At 48.8% G+C, this 19,471-nt stretch overlaps 3 protein-coding genes across 7 annotated transcripts; 1 reads left to right on the top strand and 2 right to left on the bottom strand.

Annotated features, from left to right (window-relative positions):
- Positions 1 to 3,728: 3,728 nt before the first annotated feature.
- Positions 3,729 to 6,836, bottom strand: LOC101779842 (ribosome-binding ATPase YchF). Its single transcript, XM_004981492.4, has 11 exons — positions 6,501 to 6,836; positions 5,878 to 6,066; positions 5,698 to 5,751; positions 5,349 to 5,459; positions 5,207 to 5,269; positions 4,885 to 5,139; positions 4,602 to 4,748; positions 4,496 to 4,523; positions 4,330 to 4,400; positions 4,139 to 4,198; positions 3,729 to 4,038 (listed from the first exon to the last, which is right to left on the bottom strand). Exons 1-11 carry the CDS (start codon positions 6,747 to 6,749, stop codon positions 3,970 to 3,972), a joined length of 1,296 nt encoding a protein of 431 aa, XP_004981549.1. The 5' UTR covers positions 6,750 to 6,836; the 3' UTR covers positions 3,729 to 3,969.
- LOC101769488 (pentatricopeptide repeat-containing protein At4g21300) lies at positions 6,812 to 12,274 on the top strand. 5 transcript variants are annotated; one of them, XM_022823092.1, is made up of 6 exons: positions 6,812 to 9,528; positions 10,171 to 10,223; positions 10,589 to 10,707; positions 10,811 to 11,068; positions 11,287 to 11,611; positions 11,721 to 12,274. In XM_022823092.1, exons 1-3 carry the CDS (start codon positions 6,838 to 6,840, stop codon positions 10,632 to 10,634), a joined length of 2,790 nt encoding a protein of 929 aa, XP_022678827.1. In that variant the 5' UTR covers positions 6,812 to 6,837; the 3' UTR covers positions 10,635 to 10,707; positions 10,811 to 11,068; positions 11,287 to 11,611; positions 11,721 to 12,274. The 5 variants fall into 5 exon arrangements, with proteins under 5 accessions (XP_022678827.1, XP_022678828.1, XP_022678826.1 ...); XM_022823093.1 differs by having other exon boundaries at positions 11,270 to 11,611; XM_022823091.1 differs by lacking the exons at positions 10,811 to 11,068; positions 11,287 to 11,611; positions 11,721 to 12,274 and having other exon boundaries at positions 10,082 to 10,223.
- On the bottom strand, positions 11,154 to 12,109 carry LOC101779451. The gene is made up of 2 exons (XM_004981491.3): positions 11,687 to 12,109; positions 11,154 to 11,469 (listed from the first exon to the last, which is right to left on the bottom strand). The coding sequence occupies exons 1-2, from the start codon at positions 12,101 to 12,103 to the stop codon at positions 11,296 to 11,298; spliced, it is 591 nt and encodes a 196-aa protein (XP_004981548.1). The 5' UTR covers positions 12,104 to 12,109; the 3' UTR covers positions 11,154 to 11,295.
- Positions 12,275 to 19,471: the final 7,197 nt, after the last annotated feature.

The raw sequence follows: 19,471 nt of genomic DNA, 5'->3' as shown, positions 1-19,471 counted from the left end.
ACTGCTTTGACTCCGACGAGGAGAGCCCGTGCTCTCGTCACATCAATGATACAACATTGAAGACAGCACAAGACCAGAAAGTGGCAGAAAGGAAGGAGAAAGATTCTCGGGACAAGGACGGAGGACAGAAAGCTGATGGCGCACAACGCAGGATTCCCTACATCTTTGTAAAGCCTACATCTCACAAGGTCTCCTACAAGGATACGCTTTTGAAGCAAAAACCTTCAAGCCGAGGTCCCCCAAGGACAAGTCACATCATGGTGAGCAGGTATGGCATTCTGAGATGAAGAGACAGGCGCCGCACCGGACCACAGCTACTGTCTGGTCTAGGCTCGGAGCAAGGCAGAGAAGCATTCATGACAGGTTGGGTGCAAGAGTGCCTTCCGTCCCTAAGCGTCTTGGACCAAGGGTCATTCAAGAAGGACAGTGGCTAGAACTCCTTAGGGCCAAGGCGGGGCGATGGTGTTTCAATTGCTTGGATCCTGACCACTGCATCGCTAAGTGCAGGGATCCCCCTAGGTGCATCCTGTGCTCGCACTCTGGCCACAAAGCTCACCACTGCCGCTCCGCATCCACTACAGCCACTCTCACTACCAAGTCTCTAGCTGCTGCAGCTTCCACCAAGTCACCTTCACCATCCATGCCCTCGTCACAGCTGCAAAAAACGCCTCTTGAGAAGAGGGGTGCCTCCAAGAAGGCTCCAATGGAGTACGGCTTCCCCGAGCTCATCCTGGGGGAGGCGAGCAACAGGTCGGATCACATCACGGTATGTGCGCCGCGCTCTAGCACGGTGTGCAACGAGGAGAGGATGTTGCTGCTGATTGCGCTCATTTGCGTCCTCGTTGACGTGAGAGCTCGGATCTCCACTAACATTGTACACCGGGATGCTCTACAGCAGCTTCGCATCCCGGAGTATGAGATGGGGGTGAAGCGGCTGGCTCCCTCAATGTTCATGTTGTGTTTCTCCACCCCGGAGCAGCGGAATATGGTGCTCGAGCTGGGGGGCCTCGCCGTCGGGCAGACAACACTACGACTCATGCCTTGGACTCGACAGGTTAGTGCATCAACATCCAAGGTCCTGTACCGGGCTAGGTTTGCATTGAGGGAGTGCCAAAGCATGCACAACAGATTGAGTCGGTAGCCCAGCTGTTTAGTGCCCCATCCTTCATAGACGAGATTGACAATGAGAATCAAACTAAACAAGAAAAAGATTGCTTTGTGGGTGTGGACTGCAAATCCTAATGGGTTAGCAAAGACAACAACTATGCAAATTGAAGAGCCTTTCACTGCCCCAGAGGAGTTCTACATGCATTTGGGTAACCTTGAAATGCCTTGCATTAGAAATGGGCCAGTTGAGATGCTTGATTATGCTATTACCATTCATTTAGATCGAGTGCTTGACTATTCACCTTTGCCTAGTAGTCCATCTTACAAGAGTTGTGAGAGTAACATTAGCGGGTAACCTGATGATAAGTTGGAGGTGGAATGGCCAGTTAAACACAGATTTGTGTAGCATTATGGTGTCCCTGATGGTTCAGTTAGAAGACGTGTCCCCGTGCAAGAACGTCTTGGAGGACGTAGGGATAGATCACCGTCGAGAGGTAGTGGTGGCGCTAGAGGCCGTGGGCGCTTTCAGGCGCCTCCTCTGAATCGCTTTGATCTAGAGAGAGAGCAAGGGATCGCTTTGATCTACATTGTCACCTATTCAAAATAGAGCGGCTAAGATCAGAATAAGCCTATATGTAGATGTTGTTGCAGTGTTTGTAAATCTAGCGAAGGAATAAATTGAGAACATAAGAGAAATTTTTGATGCTTTTGGATGAGTGTCAGGGCTACAAATAAACTTGGATAAAAGTGCTGCTTACTCGATTTGATGTGAAAACATAGATGTAGTTAACATATTGCAGAGCTTTCCATGTCAAGTAAAGAGCTTTCCTGTCAATACCTGGGATTGCCACTTAGTTTGAGAAAATTGAAGAGAGTGGAAGTGCAGCCATTAATTGATAGAGTTGCAGCCAAGCTGCCTGCATGGAAAGGAAAATTGTTGGATAAAGCAGGAAGACTCACACTGGTCAGATCAGTGTTAACTTCGATGCCAATCTACTTCATCACAGTCTTTGCACTAAAGAAATGAGCCCTAAAAAAGATTGACAAGATCAGGATGAACTTTATGTGGAAAGGTTAGAGCAGGCCAGTGGAGGTCACTGTTTGGTGAAATGGCAAAAGGCAACTTTGCCAAAGGAACTAGGAGGACTCGACATCTTTGACCTGCACATATTCAGTAGATCTCTTCGATTGCGCTGATTATGGTATGAATGGACAGACACTAACATGCTGTGGGTTGGAACAAACACCCCTTGTGATGAGATTGATAAACAGTTGTTCAGGGCAAGTACAAATGTAACTTTGGACAATGGAAACCAAATAAAGTTCTAGCAATGTTCATGGATAGATGGTTGAGCACCGAGAGATATAGCACCAAGCTTGTACAAGCTTGCATGGATAAAGAATAAAATTGTCAGATAAGACATAACTGATCACAACTGAACTAGAGGGCTTTGACGTATGAATACAGTGCAGCAAATGGCGGAGTTCTTCACTTTATGGGATCTGTTATAGAATGTGCATCTAAATGAACAGAGGATCAGATTAAATGGAGATGGACTGCAGATGGCTCTTACACTTTAAGAACAACATACATGGGACAGCTGAATGGAACTTACGGCACATTTGATGGGGAGGTAATTTGGCAGGCTCATGCGGAGGGCAAGCATAAGTTTTTTACGTGGCTACTAGTTCAAAGCAAAATCCTAACCGCTGACAAGATGATTGCTAGAAATTGGCAATGTGAGATCCGATGTGCATTATGTGATCAGGAGGCTGAGACGGCAATACACTTGTGCTTGCAGTGTAGTTTCAGCAACTGGACTGGAGGTCTGATCAAAATACCGAAAGATGACTTGGTGGATGTTGAGGACTTGTGGAAGCGATCCTTGTCACCATTCAACAAGAAGCAAGGGAGATTCAGTGGTAGCTTATCTCATTTTCACAGCTTGGAATATATGGAAGGAGAGAAACCGGTGGGTTTTCGAAGGAAGAAGTATGCGGCCTAACCAAGTCTTTGACATGATTCAGGAGGACATCAGTTGGCGCAAGAGAGCATGTGGGAACCCTGAATTGGGTTAGTGTATCCATGTTATCATTAATGTTAGAGTTAAGAGAACTTTTATTCATTAATGTTAAGAGTTAAGAGAACTTTTATTTATGTGATATCGTACCTATTGTACTCCTAAACATCTTTCTTCTTAAATGAACCAGTAAATTTTCTAAAAACAGAGAAGTTTCTAGAGGCCAAATGCCATTGCAGCGAGCCAGCGACCGAAGACAATTAAGAGCTCATCTTTAGAATCCATCCATATTGTCACTACTTAATACTCCCTCCGTTTCAAATTGCAACAGAGTAAATATGTTTCAAATTGCAGGTCGTTTTGTCTTTAACGTTATATCTAGATACATAGCAAAAAATCATGCATCTAGAAAAACCAAAACGACCTACAATTTGAAATAGAAGTAGTATCTTGCAATATATACTCCTCGCAGAACTTCAAGCATTATTTGAATAAAGTACTGACATGAGATTTGTCACAAGCATACAACATTCCGCATGCTTTTATTAAGAAAAACGAGAAGTTTCATGTCTGGAGTGATCCTTAAGGACACAATAGGGATTCTTAGAGAAGTTACACTGAAGAACTCTTGCATTGCATGGTATATTTCTCAAAATGTGGCGAATGATACTTTAACAGTGAATCATGGTATTTTCCCCCCTCATAAGAAAAGGAACAATGCCGGTACATGAATAGTCGTGTCATAAGGCCAAAAAAATTTGTCATAGTATGGGAAAATTGTATTCTGCAATCTGCCTTGTACATAGTCCCGGTATTTTGAAGCTTTGTGCTACTATTGCTGTCACACGTTGAATCTGAAAAGCATGACATCGCCTTCTTGCACAACATAATCCTTCCCTTCCAACCTCAACTGCAGTCACATTTGACAGATTAAACAAGAAATAAACGTATATTCAACTACACGCTTCAAATCTCAAGAATGTAAGGTGTAGCAACGCAAATTTGTTTACCAGCCCTTTCTCCCTTGCTGCTCCGAGTGAACCCGCCGCAACGAAATCATCATAGGATACCTGAGGTTCGGAAAGTAATCATTGTAAAGTTAGCAAATAGATGAAGTATCAGCAATTGTAACTGTGATAGATCATAACATGCAAACTGAAATTTGGTCATTAAATTCTTTAAAACTTTGTACACCACTTACAGTTTCAGCTCTAATAAATCCTTTCTGAAAGTCACTGTGAATAACTCCAGCTGCTTGAGGCGCAGTCATGCCTACAGGTAAGATTACATGCAGTTATAATAATTCCTAGTTTCCTACAATCCTTGCAATTGTTACAATGAAGAATTTTAAAGAAGAAGAATGAAACCTGAAAGAATAGTCCAAGCTTTCGTTTCCTGATAAAAATATACACAGTTAAAAGTTTTGTGTTGACGGCCAGGGGAAAAGAACCTTTAACAGGACAGAAGATGCACCTTATCTCCGGTTGTGAAATAAGTTCTTAGTCCCAATAGGTCATATGTCGCTTTTACCAAATTGCCTAGTCCGCTTGCAGCAACACCAAGAGATTTTAGATATTCTACTCTCTCTTCCAAAGGTAGCTCAGCCAGTTCAGCTTCAACCTGTTATGCATTCCATGATATGTTTAGCGTAGTTTGAGTATATACAGATAGGCAACATCGTTTGGGAGGAGAAAAAAAAGTAATTTCACAGGCATTTCTTCAAAAGCTTCTTGTAGTTTAGATGCATACAACAAACCTGAGCTGATATCGTAACGATGCCAGATTCCAGGTCTGATGCTGCTTTAGCCACCTCTTTGACATGAGGATTGCTATCAGGTTCAGCAAGATCTGATTCTGTGACATTAGCAACGTAAATGACAGGTTTCATAGTCAGAAGACAAAGATGTTGTATAGCTTCTTTCTCATGGTCAGCCAAATCAACCGATCTTGCAGGCTTTCCATCCATAAGTGCCTCCTGTATTTTCTCCAGCCCTGTTTTCTCTGCTTGTTCCTAAAGTGCAAACTGTTAGTACATAGATGAAAAGGTCATCAACAACAAAATAATATGTATGTATTACCTTCACTTTTACTTGTGCATCTTTAGTTTTGCTCTTTTTGAGCTTATCTAACCTCTTCTCTATCTGCAGTTATCACAAAACTGTCAGCAGTTGGTCAGGGGCATAGATAGCAATAGAAATGGAGATTGTGTCACCAAATTACCTGTTCAAGATCTGAAAATATCAGCTCTAGGTTAATAACATCAATGTCTGACCTGGGATCAACTTTGCCATTGACATGAACAATATCATCATCCTCAAAGCATCGCACAACCTGAGGATCCAGTCACAATGAATAGTTATTCCTAGAGCCTTGGTAATTAATATCCTAGTGTTTTGCAATCTCCAACAAACAAACAAATATAATAGTGAGCCTCTGCCTCAGAAGTGAGCGGGAGTGCTGGATAACGAAGTGGCTGCAATTTTAGTTCACATATCGCCAGCAGAGTGGCACAGAATAATTAACAAACATTAGAACTTGACAAACAAATGTAAGTACAACAAGAACTCACCTGAAGTATGGAATCTACTTCACGGATGTTTGAAAGAAATTGATTTCCTAGTCCCTGATGTCAACAATAAATTAACACCATCACGTATAAACTAACCAGCATTCAGCAACCATATAAACTTTGGCCAGCGGAGTTGGAGCTGTCCTGCAGGTAAATTGAAGAGAATGGCGAAAATAGTACCTCTCCTTTGCTTGCTCCTTTGACAAGACCTGCAATGTCCACAAGCTCTATGGATGTTGGGACCGTCTGCTGTGACTTGCTTAATTTTGAGAGCACCTGCAAGCGAGGATCAGGGATAGCCACCACACCAACATTTGGGCTGATGGTGCAAAAGGGAAAGTTTGCGGCTTGCGCCTTCCCATTTTCGACCTAACAACATTGAGAACAGAATTAGCATTTCATTATTACAGAGAATGACCTATCCTATCCATGTCACACATTTCTCCATCTGAAACATCTTATGCAAGCAGTCAGGAATGTAACTTATGCGGAAGCAAAACAACAGAGAAATCGTGAAATATATTCACTCTTACAAATTAAACATGCCTACAGTGTCAACCTTTCGACAACAACATCTATGTGGCAAAACGTCGAACAGTTGGCGTTCATCGACGTCCACCCAACATGCATGCTAGTACATTCCACCCTATACAAAGCCAGCGCACGAATCCGAAAGAACATATCGAGAGAAGAAAAACCGATATCCAATTCTCTGCCCTCTAGCAATCTCTGGCTAATAAATGTTCTTTACAACATGAATTCCTCCTCAGGAAGCAGCGAAACAAGCAGGCTTGGTTACTCACAATGGCGTTGAAGAGGGTGGACTTGCCGACATTGGGCAGCCCGACAATTCCTGCACGGAGGCTCATGCTAATCCGTGCCGCGCGGCCGGACGAGAACCGCCGGGCGCGGCTGGCCCGGCTCCACTGCCAGTGTCGGAGCAGCGCCGACGAGCCGCACGGGGAGTGCAGGGTCGTCGCGGCCGGCGCCGCGACAGGGGTCCGCGTGAAGCCCGCGAACGCGGAGCCGAGCGCGCGCGACACCGTCGTCATGGGCGCGCCGGGAGGAGTGCGTGAGCGGCGCGGGAAGGCGGCCGGGGCGAACGGTTGCCAGAGACGAGAGCTGCGAGATGGATAATGGATGTCACGTGAGCGGCGCGTGAGGGGGTTCCAAGGGCACGTGCGGGAACTGAAGCCACGAGAGCTCGAATCAAACCGCAGCACGCTGGGTCAGTTCGCCGCCTCGCCATCCCCCTCCTCGACGGCGACGGCCTCGAGCCCTCGACGCCCCGTCGGCGTCGCCATGCGCCTCGCTCACCGCCGCCTCAAGCCTCCGCCGCGGCCATGCCGCTCCGCCTCCACTACCTTCTCCACCGCGGCGGCCGTCACGAACGCCCCCTCCGCGGACCGCTTGCTGGCGCTCCTGCGCGGCTGCGTCTCCGCGTCCCACCTCCCTTTAGGCCTCCAAATCCACGCGCGCGCCGTCGCGTCGGGCGCCCTCGCCTCCCACCCGGCGCTCCAGACCCGGCTCATCGGCATGTACGTGCTTGCGCGCCGGTTCCGCGACGCCGTCGCGGTGTTCTCCGCGCTCCCGCGCGGCGCCGCCGCGTCCGCGCGGCCCTGGAACTGGCTCATCCGCGGGTTCACGGCGGACGGCCAGCACCGCCTTGCCGTTCTGTTCTACCTCAAGATGTGGAGTCACCCCGCCGCGCCGCGCCCGGACGAGCACACCCTCCCCTACGTCGTCAAGTCCTGCGCCGCGCTCGGCGCGGTCGTCCTCGGCCGCCTCGTGCACCGCACGGCACGGGGGATCGGGCTCGGCCGCGACGTGTACGTTGGGAGCGCGCTCATCAAGATGTACGCTGACGCTGGCCTCCTCCGAGACGCGCGCGAGGTGTTCGACGGAACGGCGGAGCGGGACTGCGTGCTTTGGAACGTGATGATGGACGGATGCATAAAGGCTGGAGATGTGGATGGGGCGGTGCGTTTATTCCGGGACATGAGGGCATCCGGTTGTGAGCCCAATTTCGCGACACTGGCATGCTTTCTGTCTTTGTGTGCCGCAGAGGCTGATTTGCTGTCTGGGGTGCAGCTTCACTCTCTGGCAGTGAAATGTGGTTTAGAGCCGGTGGTGGCTGTGGCTAACACATTGCTATCGATGTATGCCAAATGCCGGTGCTTGGATGATGCCTGGAGATTGTTTGACCTGATTCCACGGGATGACTTGGTAACCTGGAACGGGATGATCTCAGGATGTGTCCAAAATGGGCTTCTTGATGAGGCATTGGGATTGTTCTGTGATATGCAGAGGAGTGGTGTTCGACCAGATTCAGTTACGCTGGTCAGTTTGTTACCGGCTTTGACTGACTTGAATGGTTTCAAGCAGGGGAAGGAGGTACATGGTTATATTATCAGGAACTATGTGCACATGGATGTCTTTTTGGTGAGTGCTTTGGTAGACATCTATTTCAAGTGCAGGGATGTGAAGATGGCACAGAATGTATATGATGCAGCTTGGGCTATTGATGTGGTTATTGGCAGTACAATGATATCAGGTTATGTTCTTAATGGGATGATTGAAGAGGCACTGCAAATGTTCCGGTACTTGTTAGAACAGTGCATCAAACCAAATGCTGTTACTGTAACTAGTGTCTTACCAGCATGTGCTAGCATGGCTGCTATGGCTCTTGGTCAGGAGATCCATGGTTATGTTCTAAGAAATGCTTATGAAGGAAAATGTTATGTTGAGAGTGCACTAATGGACATGTATTCAAAATGTGGCAGACTGGACCTTAGCCATTATATCTTTTCCGAGATGTCTGTGAAGGATGAGGTGACATGGAACTCAATGATTTCAAGCTGTGCACAGAATGGAGAACCAGAAGAAGCTCTTGACCTTTTCCGTCAAATGAGTATGGAAGGAATAAAGTACAATAGTGTAACTATATCTTCTGCCCTATCAGCATGCGCGAGTTTACCAGCTATATATTATGGAAAAGAGATTCATGGTGTTATCATAAAGGGTCCTATAAGGGCAGACATATTTGCTGAGAGTGCTCTGATAGACATGTATGGCAAATGTGGGAACTTGGATCTGGCTCTTCGTGTTTTTGAATCCATGCCTGATAAGAATGAAGTGTCATGGAACAGTATAATTGCTGCCTATGGAGCTCATGGTCTTCTTAAAGAGTCAGTGAGTTTATTGTATCGTATGCAAGAGGAAGGGTTCAAGCCGGATCATGTAACATTCCTCACTTTGATATCTGCCTGTGCTCACGCTGGGCAGGTTGAAGAAGGAGTTCGACTTTTTCAATGCATGACTAAGGAATATCAAATTGCACCACGAATGGAGCATTTTGCTTGCATGGTTGACCTATACAGTCGTTCTGGGAAGTTAGATCAAGCTATAGAATTTATTGCTGATATGCCTTTTAAGCCAGATGCTGGCATTTGGGGTGCCCTTCTCCATGCTTGCCGCGTGCATCGCAATGTTGAGCTTGCCGACATAGCTTCCCAAGAACTATTCAAGTTGGATCCTGGTAATTCTGGTTACTATGTCCTCATGTCCAATATCAATGCAGTTGCTGGACGATGGGATGGTGTATCAAAAGTTAGAAGACTGATGAAGGATAATAAAGTCCAGAAGATACCTGGATACAGCTGGGTAGATGTTAATAACAGCAGCCATTTATTTGTTGCAGCAGATAAAAGCCACCCTGATTCTGAAGATATCTACATGTCCTTGAAGAGCCTTCTTCAAGAACTAAGAGAGGAAGGCTATGTTCCGAGACCAGAGCTATGTCACCCCATGCACCCAAATAACAGCACACAGGTCAGCTTTGATAGTTCCAGAATTTTTTTTTTGGATTTGTTATGCACCTTCATTCTTTGTTTAACGTAATGAAAATACTTGTCTTGACTGCAGTGCTACTGTTTTGCCAGCTGTGAAATCCTATTCCTGCCTTTCTGCATATCCACGCACAAACTTCAATTTAATCAGACACTGGAATAATGGATACCATTGAGCCATCAAAGTTATGTAATTATTCTAGCATGTGAACAAAATGGCAACATCTTATGTTTCACATTTAGTAATTATTATAGAAAATTGATAAAACTGCAGCTTCTTACGTTTTTCCCGTCGAGTGGTATAAAACTAGCTATAGGGATGTCATTCTGGTAGATATAGTCCCTCGATGCTATTTTTTAGTACCATTTTCTGTCATTGAACTAGAGCTATGCCATTTTAAAGGCATTAATCTACTTTGTTGTGCTGTTGTGTTATCTGGAATTGCAGGTTCTATCATACTGGCAAGATATGTCCATTTATAACCTCAGTTTTCTCTATGCAACTTGTTTTGTTCTTATGTCATTATTTTTTTTAGGTTTTGACAAAAAAAAATTTGAGCATCGTAGGTTTTGACAATTTGATTTGTCCCTGTGGCACTGATATGCTCTTCTATGGAAAATCAAGGAAGGACACTTTGTGATACAGAGAGCTGCCTGCAGTTTACATTTTCAGAAGTGGTGAGTATAAGTTAACCTTTTTGTAACTTTGCATGCTAGATAATGGATACTCTCAGTCTCAGACTTGATAAAGGTGTTCCAGGCCTCCTTTTTGGTTGCTAATAACTTTAAACAAAACTTTGCATTAAAATTTGCATGCTAGTTAATTGTCTGAACTTTGCCAATAACTTTCCATGATAGAACTGGAAGTCATCAGCAATAAAACTTCTCAATATTAACATGTGATAATTGTCTGAACTTTGCCATTCTCATTTGTGGCAAGGATATAACTGGAAGTTGTCAGCAATAAAATTTGCATTCCTTTTTTCTTTCTTCTGTTCAAATGCTTCTACAGAAATAAAAATGATTCCATGGCATGCTGACAGGTCCACGTTGTCCCTACATTCCCTTTGCCCTGATATGGTGCCTTGATACCAGTTTACAAGCTCATTGGATTCATGAGTAACGGTGACAGTTTTCTGTGCCAAGTTCTGCAGTTTAGCTTGTATGCTTCTCCAGTGAATATACAGTACTTTATTCTCTATTGTGCAATTTTTTTGCCAATCCTTTCTCGTTATCTGAAGCAACATACGTCCTGCAACCTGTAGGGATATATGCCATTCTCAAGCCTTAAAAGATGCAGAAAACCAAAGGAAAATTTGAGGAAAGTTTTTTGTTTGATATTGAGATTTTCAAGGAGAAGCTTCGCATGTTCAGATGTCTTCCTGAGAGGCTGTGATAATCACCATCATTTGCTTCAGTTGCTACTTGCAAGCATTATGAAAGTTTGGGCACAAGTATGAAGGCAGATACTGTACTATTCAGCTTCTACTGGCTATTGAATTGGCCAAATCATTTGAGGAAAGGTAAGCCTGCAATTTATTAGCGAACCGTAGTTCAGTATTAAATTATTTGCAATTTGATATTCAAAAGCACTTCAAAGAAATGGAATTACGTCAAGTAGGTATATGCCAACAATATCAGTCTCACACACTAAGGTTGTGCATTGTTAGTCACAAGACACAGCAGGGTCACTTTATACAACACAACTTTTCACATTTATTCAGCTCTTGTATTTCTGCAGATGGAACTTTCATATGTCATCATCCAAAGCTTCCAGCCCATTTGCAAGCTTCCCACGTTGAATTCGTGCAAGACTTTGAGGATTCTTTATTGCATCCAGCATCCTGTCCAAGAACTGAATGAACTGACGGTCCTCATGAGCAACCTGGGGATCTGAAAACCTGTCGAGATGTGGCTCGTGGTCCTGCACGTATATCGCAAGCAGCAAGCTCAGAAGACTTTTCAGCAGAAACGATGGATACATACACGCAAAGAAGGGGACAGAAAAGGTATCAACACAGAAATGGGTCCAGATGAAATTATCTGAACGCATTTCTTGTTGGAAGGTATGCAAAACCGAAATTTAACTAGGTGCTATGATTCTGGAATTGAACTTGAGAAAGGGAGAAAAAGGAACAAACCGTGATCCTGGTGTCCATCTTGATTTGCCCGTAGGCACTGCTGCAGACCGATCGATCACCGGCCGGTGGAAGAGGACTGCAGAGCCCCTCGCCGCAGCTGAAGCTGAGCAGCTGCCGCCGGCCATGGCCGCCGGACAGACTGCCAGCCGACTGGATCCTCTGGAGCAACAGCCGCGACGCCATGGTTTGCCGAAAAGAGAGGTCAGAGATTGCGTTGGTTCCGTCGCCTACCTTTCCCCTCCGCCCAAGTATGCAGGGCTGTTCAGCTGCAGCAGAGCATGTTATACAGACGGAGACGGAGATGCTGACTTGAGGGTTTACGCTAGGTGTGGCGTTGGTCATGGAAAAGCGTTGACCACCTCGTCGCTTTTTCGGTATTTGGAGGTCTGGAGTTTGGACTGTGGGCAGCTGCGCCATACGTAGTTGAATTTTTTCCCCTTTTTTTAGAAAGATAAAGAGTTGAATTTGAATCGGCTGCGGCACGCGCCTACAATAGAGTAGTACATGTGAGTGACTTGTATAGAAGACTTCTCCCTGACCGTGCACCTTTCCTTTGCATGAAGAAGAATTCGTCCACGGTTTGTCAAATTCGAAGTTACGAATCTTTGTTTTGGCTCAGCCAGAGGAGAGCTGAAGGATAGAGCGATTAGAGGAATGTTTCGAACTAACAAAACGCCTACTCTATTTTGCTGGCCAAGTACTCCGTGGACCGAACTGCGCCCAGCCCAGCGGCGCCAGCCAGAGCCAGCGACCCAGCAGTGCGGCAGACCCGGCTCATCGGGACGTGCGTCCTCGCGTGCCGCTTCCACCAGAGCAGTCACGGTGTTCTCCGCGGGCCCGGACCACAGCAGCTGCAGCCTGCAAGTCGTCAGGACGTGCACCGCACCCGGCGCGATCGTCCTCGGTCGCCTCGTCCAACCACGGCGCGGGGGATCGAGCTGGGCCCCGACATGTACGTGGAGTTGTCAGGTGGATATCGCTGTGGGGTCACGTACTTGGCCTGCGCAAGGGTGGGCACGCGGCCTGCCGATGCCGAGCCGGCCCGTCGCCGTCTCCGGCGGGCCCCGTACAGCACGGCAACGACCAGGCGGCGACGGCGAGTTATGCGGTGTGTAGTGTGTTGGCTCCTGGCTGCGCGCCCATGCAGTGTCGCAAGGGATCTACCGGCATCGAATCGAATAATAAAAAGGAGGTGTTTTTTTATAAAAAAACTGTGAGACGGGTTTTTGCAGGAGGAGATGATACTTCGGCCTCTTTTCGGTAGACCTCCGTTCCGACTTCTTCGGTGGAGTGACAAATCCTACACGGTCGTCTGAGCAGCGAAGCGAGCCGGACAAGGAATGCTTCACGAATCACGATGATAAAGAAGGGCTCATGGTATGAGAAATTCCTCGAGACAAATCTCTTGTTTGGCGGTGATGGAGTAGTTCTGGCCGTGTGACAAGTGGGCCGCCTACGCCCACGAGTCATGAACTCATGATGCACGAGTGGGGTGGTTTCTCTCCCCTATTCCCTGCCTTCACCCTCTACTGCTACCAGCAAGAGAGACGAATCAGCAAGCTCCTGACCTCTGCCACCCCTGACCCTACACTGCCCCGGTCGGCCATTTGGTCTTGCTTCAAACAGGCCGTTCGACAGAGCTAGAAGCCGCTGCCACTGCTGGCTTCTGCTGCCAGCGGCTGCAGCGCAACTTCTAGCTGCTGCTTGCGGCGGATCCGGAGGCTAACGGCCGTTTGGGCCACTGGAACTCCAAACGTTAGTTAGTCCCTGTTACCAAAACAATTTATGCAGCAAATAATTTAGCAAGTCTCATTTGCCTATTCTTTTTTATAAAATGAAACTATTATAAGGTGTGGAACTACAAATCATTCGGGAATCGTTGAGAATTAAAAAATGTAAGGTCGTTAAAAATACAGAAAATAAATTATTTCCATACCGATGGGAGCGAGGCAGCGGTGACAGCTTATCCTTAGCAATTTTCGGTGTGGTTTCCCTACGAATGCGCTGCTAAGTACGAAAATTAAATTTGTAACAGTAAATGGAACTACACCATTTAAATTGTGTCCGGCAAACATAACCAACACACTCGAGGGTACGAATGTACACACAAACTATTACAATTTGGTACATACAAATTACAACATGAACGTTCACAACATACACCCCGCATTTACATCAACGAGATTCCCGCCGCAATCCAATCTCGGACACTGGCCATATCAGGAGTAGCATTAGCTGCCACCCATTCGGACACCCCATAGTCCGGTTCTCGCGCCCTGGACGAACCTGCAGTACTTTCATTGACAAGGTCCAGCAAATAATTATGGAGTGCAAAGCAAGCAATAACAAGCTTCGTTTGCCGAGGACCAAGGCTGCTCAGCAACCACAACCAGGGACTACTTAGTCTTGCTAATATGTACAAGAATTACTACATCAAGTTTTGCCTTTTCTGAAAATGCATACGACAAGGTTGGATGAACTGTCCTATTTCGTTGACATAATGCTGCATAAACATTGCGAAAAGCAGAAGGCTCCAACAATTGAATCGAGATTGACACCTGACTTAGTAGTAATTAGAACACTACTTGCTAACTATTGAGTAGAACCCCAGAATTATCAAATGAAAATAAGTAACGCAGGATTAGCATAACACATTAACCATGATAAATAGACATTTGGCGAGATGGACACAATCTATCAACCTCTGAAACTAACCACAGGAATCACTTCCAGAAATGTGGGGTGAAAGCATTCAGTCACTACCAGCATACCGATGGGGTAGCAGCCATACCTGTGAGCGAAGGGGATGGAGGGGGCGACAGCGTGGGAGACGGTCCTTCCACCCGACGGCCCACCGGCGGCGGCAGCGGGTGCGCCGGGTCGGAGCTGCTGCGGCGGATCCGGAGGGACGGGCGGCGGTGGATCCGGACCAAGAGACGGAGGGGGCGACCAGCGGGACGAACGGCGCCGTCGCCCGGCCGGCCGAGAGTGAGGGAGAGGGCCACTCAACGCCTCGCCGGCGGCGGGGAGCACACGCCAGCGAGGGAGCGACGGAGCGGAAGCTGCGGCGGCGGCGGATCCGGACGGACCGCGCCCGACGGAGGGGGCGAGGAGAAGCGGGACGGACGGCGGCGTCGCGCGGGCTCGCGCGACGGAGCGGGCGAGCCGAGGGCCGACCGGCAGCGGAGAGCGGGCGGAAGGGACGGAGCGGGGGAGCGGAGGGAGCGGCGGCGGCGGATCCGGAGCGAGGGACGGAGGGGACGAGAGCATGCGACGGAGGGGGCGAGAGAGAGGCACTGGAGGCAGCGTCGGTGTGTCGTTAAGGCGCTCCAACGGCTTCCACGAAAGGCTACCAGCGGAAGCCATCCGAACGGCTGGGCTGAAAAGCCCAGCTGAAAAAAGCCCAGCCGAAGCCATCTGAACGGGCTGAAAAACAACTCTAAAGAGGTGCTGCATGGTCTAAGAATTAAGGACAAAAGAACTAGTGTAACTAAAACTTAAGGATTGGTTTGGCACATTTTGAATCTATATTCTATAAGAGGGACTGGTATGTTAACTTCAACGAAACCTGCCACCCACGGTCCGTTCTTCGCGCACCAGGTCCAAGCATGTTGTGTGTGTTGGCCTCCTCCCGTTTGGTTGTTGCTTTTGTACTGTTTGCAAGATCCAGTTTTCTTCTTTTCTTGTGTTCCCTGTTTTGTACTTGGCTACGTGGGGAACGTTTCAACAGTACATGGACACCTTGCGCTTCCGATCCTATCCTGCTCATGGACGTTTTAGTTGGAGCGCACGTTCACGAGAGCAGCTCCAGCGTTGGGATCTGGGGATGCTCCGAGGAGAGAGAGAAAAAGATTCTCACGACGCTTCACGTTAGGAGGGTGCTCTGAAGCATTAGGTGCTACAAATTAGTAGGTGGTGGGTAAGGGCATTCGATGTGTACAGGATCCAACCGGTTTTAATGTTAGGCCCCACGGTGGGATGAGATCGGGCTTGCTATGTATATGACCGAACCGGTCTTTAGGGGTGGGTCCCGCTTCAGGATAAAAAAATTGCGTCCACCCGCGCAACCGTCCACATGCAGGAGTCGTGCCGCGCCCTCCTACGCACCCTGTGGCCCCCACACCATCCTTCGTTGAGTTTTTTCTTCCTTAAGACCGAGCCTTTGGCTTGAGTTCGGGTCTTTGCCTTTTGGCCTTAAGATCCCCTCCTAGGACCGGCTGTGGTATGTGTAGGGTCGGTCCTAAGCTTCTTAGGATCCCCTATTCCTACACTCCGGATGTCCTAAGTGAGTGAAAGGGGAGAGATGAAAGTTATTTGATGAATTTTTTATTCTGTGCAGGACCTACTTTTTAGATAATATGGTGTGACTATACACTAGAGAGGAATGAGAAGTTTGGCAACTTCATTACGTGTCAGATTCCTAGCACCACCCTCACGGTTATACGTTGCGGCTGCTCGGAGGGGCTTTTTCTTGTGCCACTGTGCAGCATAGCTCCCACACTCCTGCGTTCCCCTTGCTTCGGTCTTCTCTTACTCCCTTGGATTGATTTGGGTACTTCAGTCATGGGTGTTGAAATGGGTGCATAATAAAATGAAAATAGGCCAGTTTCTTAAAAGGGCCAAAATTCATCACAAAAATCATATTTTAGATGTTTTGGAGTTTTAAAACAAATTTGTAGGTGTAGGTGTAGGTGTATGTTTGAGCAACTTCTAGAACACCCTAACCGAGCAGAGCAATGGAAGGCACCGGCTTGATAGAGTCGGAGTGCCCGATCTTTCGGTGAGTGGAGATAAATTCGACTTGGTGGAAAGTAGACCCTCACGATCCGACTACGACGAGCGAACCCGAAGCGCCAATGCAATCGCTGAACCAACTCCCGATGGTTACCAACCTCGCCGGTGCGAGATCAGCCTGATCACGAAGATCGATTCCTGTCCGCAATCGAAGAACGAACAAGAAAAAGAGGCGAGCAATCTAAATATCACTCGAAGGTGGAGTTCTGAATCACACAAGGACAGCGCGCATTTGCGCGTGTTCAAGAGTAGCTAAAGCTAGATGTAAAACAAAACTCAAGTCGTAAACAAAAAGGACTCCGACTAAATAAAGGGGGCGCAGCCCCTGGAGTCCGGAGGGGTCACGCGCGCCCAACCCTAGGCGCCCCACCTGGGCTGCCCTGTTGGGCCATCTTCTTATTCCGATGGGCCTTCATTCCTTAACACCATGATGAAGTTTAATTCTCTCGCACGGGCCCGAGTGATTGGCCCAACTGGATGATCAACTGTAGGCGCCTGAGGTGGAGGAGCAACTGGAGGCGCCTGAGGTGTTGCTGGTGTAGATGTACTCGTGGTGTCCTCATTAACCGGCACGTCCAAACTATACATCTGATGCACATTGGCACGATCTCTTGCCGATGCACATTAAGATTTTTGAACTTGCGAATTGGTTCACGTTAGGTCCAAATCAACATAACATGTGTTAAATTGCCCACGTGGCATTGTGTCATTGACGTGGACTTGACATCTGGGCCACATGCCAGGCCCACCCCTCTCTCCTTATCCGTCGTCGAGATCTGCATCTCTGGCAGGAGGCACTCGAGCCCCTCGGCAGCGGCGGACAACAACGCTTGACCTCGGGCTCCAGTTGCCGCCGTCTGCTAGCCACGCTGCTCTACCTCTCCGGTACGCAGCCGTCGGCCTCCGTTCCGCCGGCCACCGCCGCCCCACGGGCCCTTCCGAGGAGGTGGAGGAGAAAAGGGGAGGATAATGGGAGGGGGCTAGCGCGCGGAGGTAAGAAAGCAGAGGGGTGGGAGGTTGCAGCGGGTGAGGCTGCTCCGGTCCCAGCATCGACGACGAACACGGAGGTACCACGAGGCCCTCGGCGTCGGCGGCGGCGCTCCACCTCAGAACCTTGATGGCGACCCTCGAGCTCGTGCAATCTGCCTTCTCACTGGCACCAACAGTGGAGCTCGCAAGGATGGCAGCCGCACGATGCTCACCCAAGCCTTTCTCCCACCGCTGACCACTTCGATTTGCTGCCGTCGCATCAAGCTCGTTCGCGTCGTCTCCGATTCATGGTCTTGCTCATTGAAATCGCGTCGCTCCCCAGCTATGCCATCGCGCGCGCTCTGCCGCGGGCCGCCACCATCCAGCACCCTCCCCAAGCCATGCCGTCGCGCCGCGGGCCACCGGTCACCGCCCAACCCAGCCATGCTGTCGCACCGCTCTGCCGCGGGCCATCGGCCACCGCCCAACCCAGCCATGCTATCGCGCCGCTTCGCCGCGGGCCACCCGCCGCCGCCGCCAGTGTCCCTCCCCAGCCATGTTGTTGAGCTACTCGCCTTCGAGGCTGAGCGCCTCCATGGGCCGGCAACCAGTGGTCCACGCCCGGGCCACTGGGACGACGCCCAGGGCCCTCCGCGCTGTCGCGTGCATCGCATGTGGCCTCGTTCTCCTACACGCCGTCGGGAGCGACCGGTTGACCTTGCCGCGGGGCACCCGTGCTAGCGGTGAGCGGCGCGAGGTGCAGGGGTGCTACGGCAGGCGGCAGGGGCCGGCTCGGGGAGAAGAGGGGGCGGCGCGGGCAGCCAAACAAGCGCTGCAGAGAGAGAAAGACAGAGAGGTGGGGGAAGAGGTGAGGAAGAGAAAACTGACATGCAGCATGCCACGTAGGTGGATTAACGCGGGTTACGAAGATTTGGACCTCATGTGAACCAATTAGCAAGTTAGGAAATTCAATGTGCATTTTCAAAGTTCAGGGACTTGGATGACATTTCTAGTTCAAGGATTCGTGGTGCATTTTCAAAAAAGAAAGAGCGGCTACGGTCCCGTTCATGCTCGCCGGCTCTTCCACGCCAGTGCTGGACCTTTTGGCCTGCGTGGACTAGTTGGCAGCAAAGCTTTTTTTTCAAAAAAAAATGGCAGCAAAGCTGAACAACCCCAAAACATGCAAGAGAGGCAGAGATGATGTGCCGTTCCAGATTTTTTTCTGTCTTTTTATCTCCGTGTAGGAAGTAACAGGAGATGTTTATCTGATGGGTTTTGATCTTTTTCTTTAATGTTGAGTGCATGCACATGCACCTTTATGGTACATCGAGTGAGCAAGTCGTGTAATTTTAATTTTTATCTTTTTGGGTAACAGACTTTGCATTCAGATCCAATGGAACTGGCACCTTAAAAAAGGAGGAAAAGCTTCATCAAACTACGTGTACGTGGCAAGGACATCGATCGTTTGGTGTTCAAATTTATTTTTCGAATTTTTGAGACCACACATCGCAAAACATGCACCAAAATGATAAGCTATGGTTTACAAAGAAAAAAAATAGGACTTCAGGGCTTCAGACAGCCTAAGTTTACAGTAATTTCCTTCATGAAAACAAAAGGGGGAAAAGGAGATAAATATAGTAGAACCCTCGCTCCCCTCTTGGCCGTGACTTGGGAGAAGAGGACAAAAGCCAGGAAGAGGACACCGCATCCAAGACTTCGAGAAGCAGCCTTCCCATCCCATCTTGGCTACGGCGCCTCGATCTGGTACGTGTCGTCGCGTGCCACGTGTGGCTACATGCACGCGCGAGGGCGAGGGCGACCGTGCGAACGAACGAGACGAGAGCGCGCGCTACCTGCGACGTGGTGGTCCGCGTCGTCGCCTGCAGCGGGGCAGCAGGCCGGCCGGGCTCCTGCCACCACCGTCTCGCCGGTGCCGTGTGCCGCTCGGCCCGTCCCGGCGCAGGATCACCGACGCAGCACGGCTCGCACCCGGCACCCCCCGCCTGGCCACCTTGCTTTGCT

Source organism: Setaria italica, chromosome IX (genome assembly GCF_000263155.2).
Source record: "Setaria italica strain Yugu1 chromosome IX, Setaria_italica_v2.0, whole genome shotgun sequence".
In the NCBI taxonomy this organism is placed as follows: Eukaryota; Viridiplantae; Streptophyta; class Magnoliopsida; order Poales; family Poaceae; genus Setaria; species Setaria italica.
This window is presented reverse-complemented; position numbering and strand designations above follow the sequence as displayed.